This window comes from Oncorhynchus masou, chromosome 5 (genome assembly GCF_036934945.1).
Source record: "Oncorhynchus masou masou isolate Uvic2021 chromosome 5, UVic_Omas_1.1, whole genome shotgun sequence".
In the NCBI taxonomy this organism is placed as follows: domain Eukaryota; kingdom Metazoa; phylum Chordata; class Actinopteri; order Salmoniformes; family Salmonidae; genus Oncorhynchus; species Oncorhynchus masou.
Window position 1 is genome coordinate 6,791,391 of NC_088216.1, and position 6,542 is coordinate 6,797,932.

General features: G+C 53.3%; 1 protein-coding gene across 4 annotated transcripts in view; it reads right to left on the reverse strand.

Annotated features, from left to right (window-relative positions):
* Positions 1–6,532, reverse strand: part of LOC135531895 (coiled-coil and C2 domain-containing protein 1A-like) — a 16,058-nt gene extending 9,526 nt beyond the window's left edge. The window contains exons 1-5 of one of the 4 annotated variants that reach the window (XR_010454258.1): positions 6,381–6,532; positions 5,891–6,028; positions 5,613–5,739; positions 5,189–5,265; positions 5,060–5,107 (exon numbers count right to left, since the gene is read on the reverse strand). Coding sequence is in view for 1 of the 4 variants with exons in the window: in XM_064959619.1 (XP_064815691.1) it covers positions 5,060–5,107; positions 5,189–5,265; positions 5,613–5,739; positions 5,891–5,923 (285 nt within the window). In the remaining 3 variants the exon portion in view is untranslated. The other 3 variants (XR_010454259.1, XR_010454257.1, XM_064959619.1) reach the window with 3 other exon arrangements.
* Positions 6,533–6,542: the final 10 nt, after the last annotated feature.

Genomic DNA, 6,542 nt, shown 5'->3' on the forward strand with positions numbered 1-6,542 from the left:
TCAGTGTTGGTGAGCCTGTATTCCTTGGACCAGGCCATGTGTTCCTCGGTGTTGGTGAACCTGTATTCCTTGGACCAGGCCATGTGTTCCTCAGTGTTGGTGAACCTGTATATTCCTTGGACCAGGCCACGTGTTCCTCAGTGTTGGTGAACCTGTATTCCTTGGACCAGGCCATGTGTTCCTCAGTGTTGGTGAACCTGTATTCCTTGGACCAGGCCATGTGTTCCTCAGTGCTGGTGAACCTGTATTCCTTGGACCAGGCCATGTGTTCCTCAGTGTTGGTGAACCTGTATTACTTGGACCAGGCCACGTGTTCCTCAGTGCTGGTGAACCTGTATTCCTTGGACCAGGCCATGTGTTCCTCAGTGTTGGTGAACCTGTATTACTTGGACCAGGCCACGTGTTCCTCAGTGTTGGTGAACCTGTATTCCTTGGACCAGGCCATGTGTTCCTCAGTGCTGGTGAACCTGTATTCCTTGGACCAGGCCATGTGTTCCTCAGTGTTGGTGAACCTGTATTCCTTGGACCAGGCCATGTGTTCCACTCCTCAGTGTTGGTGAACCTGTATTCCTTGGACCAGGCCATGTGTTCCTCAGTGTTGGTGAGCCTGTATTCCTTGGACCAGGCCATGTGTTCCTCAGTGTTGGTGAACCTGTATTCCTTGGACCAGGCCATGTGTTCTTCAGTGTTGGTGAACCTGTATTCCTTGGACCAGGCCATGTGTTCCTCAGTGTTGGTGAGCCTGTATTCCTTGGACAAGGCCATGTTTTCCACTCCTCAGTGTTGGTGAACCTGTATTCCTTGGACCAGGCCATGTGTTCCTCAGTGTTGGTGAACCTGTATTCCTTGGACCAGGCCATGTGTTCCTCAGTGTTGTTGAGCCTGTATTCCTTGGACCAGGCCATGTGTTCCTCAGTGTTGGTGAACCTGTAATCCTTGGACAAGGCCATGTGTTCCACTCCTCAGTGTTGGTGAACCTGTATATTCCTTGGACCAGGCCATGTGTTCTTCAGTGTTGGTGAACCTGTATTCCTTGGACCAGGCCATGTGTTCCTCAGTGTTGGTGAACCTGTATTCCTTGGACCAGGCCATGTGTTCCTCAGTGTTGGTGAACCTGTATTCCTTGGACCAGGCCATGTGTTCCTCAGTGTTGGTGAACCTGTATTCCTTGGACCAGGCCATGTGTTCCTCAGTGTTGGTGAACCTGTATTCCTTGGACCAGGCCATGTGTTCCTCAGTGCTGGTGAACCTGTATTCCTTGGACCAGGCCATGTGTTCCTCAGTGTTGGTGAACCTGTATTCCTTGGACCAGGCCATGTGTTCCTCAGTGTTGGTGAACCTGTATTCCTTGGACCAGGCCATGTGTTCCTCAGTGTTGGTGAACCTGTATTCCTTGGACCAGGCCATGTGTTCCTCAGTGTTGGTGAGCCTGTATTCCTTGGACCAGGCCATGTGTTCCTCAGTGTTGGTGAACCTGTATTCCTTGGACCAGGCCATGTGTTCCATTCCTCAGTGTTGGTGAACCTGTATATTCCTTGGACCAGGCCATGTGTTCCACTCCTCAGTGTTGGTGAACCTGTATATTCCTTGGACCAGGCCATGTGTTCTTCAGTGTTGGTGAACCTGTATTCCTTGGACCAGGCCATATGTTCCTCAGTGTTGGTGAACCTGTATTCCTTGGACCAGGCCATGTGTTCCTCAGTGTTGCTGACGGCCTGCCCACTGGGGACGTTTCATCTTCTCTACAGCTGATAGGAGTGGAACCCGCGGTGGTCGTCTGCTGTAAAAGCCCATCAGTGACAAGGAGGGGCGAGTTGTGTTTTTCCAAGATGCCGTTCTGCACACCACTGTTGTACTGCGCCGTTATTTGCCTGTTTGTGGGCCACCTGGTAGCTTGATGCCGTTCTGCACACCACTGTTGTACTGCGCCGTTATTTGCCTGTTTGTGGGCCGCCTGGTAGCTTGATGCCGTTCTGCACACCACTGTTGTACTGCGCCGTTATTTGCCTGTTTGTGGGCCGCCTGGTAGCTTGATGCCGTTCTGCACACCACTGTTGTACTGCGCCGTTATTTGCCTGTTTGTGGGCCGCCTGGTAGCTTGATGCCGTTCTGCACACCACTGTTGTACTGCGCCGTTATTTGCCTGTTTGTGGGCCGCCTGGTAGCTTGATGCCGTTCTGCACACCACTGTTGTACTGCGCCGTTATTTGCCTGTTTGTGGGCCGCCTGGTAGCTTGATGCCGTTCTGCACACCACTGTTGTACTGCGCCGTTATCTGCCTGTTTGTGGGCCGCCTGGTAGCTTGATGCCGTTCTGCACACCACTGTTGTACTGCGCCGTTATCTGCCTGTTTGTGGGCCGCCTGGTAGCTTGATGCCGTTCTGCACACCACTGTTGTACTGCGCCGTTATCTGCCTGTTTGTGGGCCGCCTGGTAGCTTGATGCCGTTCTGCACACCACTGTTGTACTGCGCCGTTATCTGCCTGTTTGTGGGCCGCCTGGTAGCTTGATGCCGTTCTGCACACCACTGTTGTACTGCGCCGTTATCTGCCTGTTTGTGGGCCGCCTGGTAGCTTGATGCCGTTCTGCACACCACTGTGCTCCGTTATCTGCCTGTTTGTGGGCCGCCTGGTAGCTTGATGCCGTTCTGCACACCACTGTTGTACTGCGCCGTTATCTGCCTGTTTGTGGGCCGCCTGGTAGCTTGATGCCGTTCTGCACACCACTGTTGTACTGCGCCGTTATTTGCCTGTTTGTGGGCCGCCTGGTAGCTTGATGCCGTTCTGCACACCACTGTTGTACTGCGCCGTTATCTGCCTGTTTGTGGGCCGCCTGGTAGCTTGATGCCGTTCTGCACACCACTGTTGTACTGCGCCGTTATCTGCCTGTTTGTGGGCCGCCTGGTAGCTTGATGCCGTTCTGCACACCACTGTTGTACTGCGCCGTTATCTGCCTGTTTGTGGGCCGCCTGGTAGCTTGATGCCGTTCTGCACACCACTGTTGTACTGCGCCGTTATTTGCCTGTTTGTGGGCCGCCTGGTAGCTTGATGCCGTTCTGCACACCACTGTTGTACTGCGCCGTTATCTGCCTGTTTGTGGGCCGCCTGGTAGCTTGATGCCGTTCTGCACACCACTGTTGTACTGCGCCGTTATCTGCCTGTTTGTGGGCCGCCCGGTAGCTTGATGCCGTTCTGCACACCACTGTTGTACTGCGCCGTTATCTGCCTGTTTGTGGGCCGCCTGGTAGCTTGATGCCGTTCTGCACACCACTGTTGTACTGCGCCGGTATCTGCCTGTTTGTGGCCTGGTAGCTTGATGCCGTTCTGCACACCACTGTTGTACTGCGCCGTTATCTGCCTGTTTGTGGGCCGTCTGGTAGCTTGATGCCGTTCTGCACACCACTGTTGTACTGCGCCGTTTTCTGCCTGTTTGTGGGCCGTCTGGTAGCTTGATGCCGTTCTGCACACCACTGTTGTACTGCGCCGTTATCTGCCTGTTTGTGGGCCGTCTGGTAGCTTGATGCCGTTCTGCACACCACTGTTGTACTGCGCCGGTATCTGCCTGTTTGTGGGCCGCCTGGTAGCTTGATGCCGTTCTGCACACCACTGTTGTACTGCGCCGTTATCTGCCTGTTTGTGGGCCGTCTGGTAGCTTGATGCCGTTCTGCACACCACTGTTGTACTGCGCCGGTATCTGCCTGTTTGTGGGCCGCCTGGTAGCTTGATGCCGTTCTGCACACCACTGTTGTACTGCGCCGGTATCTGCCTGTTTGTGGCCTGGTAGCTTGATGCCGTTCTGCACACCACTGTTGTACTGCGCCGGTATCTGCCTGTTTGTGGCCTGGTAGCTTGATGCCGTTCTGCACACCACTGTTGTACTGCTCCGGTATCTGCCTGTTTGTGGGCCGGCTGGTAGCTTGCGCGAGTCTTCCGTTTTCCACCCGCAGGACTGCGGCTGACTGGATGCTGTTTGTTTGTCTCATCATTCTCTGTAAACGCTACACTGTCGTGTGTGAAAAGCCCAGGAGGGACGTTTCTGAGATCCTGTATCCGGCGTACCTGGCACCAACGATCAAACCACACTCAGAGTCTCTTAGGTCACTAGTTTTGTCCATTGTAACGTTCAATGGAACAGTAACTGAATGCCTCGATGCCTGTCTGCCTGTTTTATATAGCAAGCCATGGACACGTGACTCACTGTCTGTAGGAGCTGACCATGTCGGTGTACCAGGTGGTGTACCTAACACTGTCTGTAGGAGCTGACCATGTCGGTGTACCAAGTGGTGTACCTAACACTGTCTGTAGGAGCTGACCATGTCGGTGTACCAGGCGGTGTACCTAACACTGTCTGTAGGAGCTGACCATGTCGGTGTACCAGGCGGTGTACCTAACACTGTCTGTAGGAGCTGACCATGTCGGTGTACCAAGTGGTGTACCTAACACTGTCTGTAGGAGCTGACCATGTCGGTGTACCAGGCGGTGTACCTAACACTGTCTGTAGGAGCTGACCATGTTGGTGTACCAGGTGGTGTAGCCAACACTGTCTGTAGGAGCTGACCATGTCGGTGTACCAGGCGGTGTAGCCAACACTGTCTGTAGGAGCTGACCATGTTGGTGTACCAGGTGGTGTACCTAACACTGTCTGTAGGAGCTGACCATGTCGGTGTACCAGGTGGTGTACCTAACACTGTCTGTAGGAGCTGACCATGTCGGTGTACCAGGTGGTGTACCTAACACTGTCTGTAGGAGCTGACCATGTCGGTGTACGAGGTGGTGTACCTAACACTGTCTGTAGGAGCTGACCATGTCGGTGTACCAGGTGGTGTACCTAACACTGTCTGTAGGAGCTGACCATGTCCATTTACCAGGTGGTGTACCTAACACTGTCTGTAGGTGTAGGAGCTGACCATGTCGGTGTACCAGGCGGTGTACCTAACACTGTCTGTAGGAGCTGACCATGTCGGTGTACCAGGGGGTGTACCTAACACTGTCTGTAGGAGCTGACCATGTCGGTGTACCAGGCGGTGTACCTAACACTGTCTGTATAGAACAGTGTTTACCTCAGTCCCCACCATCTTCAGCCGTCCGAGAGCGTCGTTAGCAGCATCCTGAATAGGCAGAGGGACAGACACGTTACACACAGACAAACACGCCGGAACACAAACACACAACCCTGACCCTTTGCTCACCCTGTTGCCTTGGCTGGAAAACCTCTTCACTGACTCAGCAAGTCCCTGGGCAAAACGCTGCAAAATATTCTCATACTCTACAGAGAGACAGAGAGACAGAGAGACAGATAGAGAGAGATAGATGGATGGAGAGAGACAGACAGACAGACAGAGAGAGAGGGAGAGACAGAGATGAGAGAGAGATGGAGAGAGAGAGATGGATGGAGGGATTGAGAGAGAGGGATAGAGAGAGAGATGGATGGAGGGAGATATAGAGAGAGATGGATGGAATGAGGGAGGGAGGGACAGAGATAAATATATAGGAGTATGTTGAGCCTCTCTCTAGCTGGGCTTTCTGCCACTGCAGCCTGTGTGTGTGTGTGTGTGTGTGTGTGTCTGTGTGTGTGTGTCTGTCTGTGTGTCTGTGTGTGTGTGTATGTGTTACCTAACAGTAGAGTAGGGGAGCCTCTCTCTAGCTGGGCTTTCTGCCACTGCAGCCTGTGTGTGACCTCCTTGTGTTGCTGTACCAGGTCAGACGGAGGATCCCGCCTACTCTTCCTGTAATCACCAATCTGACGGACACACAGCGTGATTGACATCATCTTAGACCAATCACAGCATAGATTGGCTACCTCCAATTCTGAACAGATCTAGATTAAACGTTCCCACGGAGACGAGGAGAGGAAAATGAAAGATAGAGAAGAAGAGAGAATGAAAACACACCTGTCTCTCCAGTCTCTCCTTATCGTAGTGCATTAGACTGAAACTGTGGAGTTTATACTGGGGAGGAGAGTGGCTGGACTGGTTAGACTGCTTGTTCCTCCCATTGTCACTCTTTGGTTTGGAGCGAGGAGAGGGGCCCTGGGGGGGGGGGGGGACTTCAGTTAGACTGGTATTAATATAACATGTCAACTGACAGAGACCCCTACCAGTCCTGGACAGTCCAAAAGGTCTCTCTCTCTCCCCCTCATCTCTCTCTCTCCTTACCTGTTGTTCTCTCTCTCTCTCTGTCGGGGGTGGTGATTGGTTCAGGGTCGAGGACCAGCCAACTCTCTCTCTCCTTACCTGTTGTTCTCTCTCTCTGTCGGGGGTGGTGATTGGTTCAGGGTCGAGGACCAGCCAACTCTCTCTCTCCTTACCTGTTGTTCTCTCTCTCTGTCGGGGGTGGTGATTGGTTCAGGGTCGAGGACCAGCCAACTCTCTCTCTCCTTACCTGTTGTTCTCTCTCTCTGTCGGGGGTGGTGATTGGTTCAGGGTCGAGGACCAGCCATTTCTCTGTGGTGATCTGAAGCTGTGCTCCTCCCAGCGGCTCCCGAATCTTCACCCTCACCTCCAGCTTACCCCCCGTAGCCTTACGACCATCCAACACCTTGTA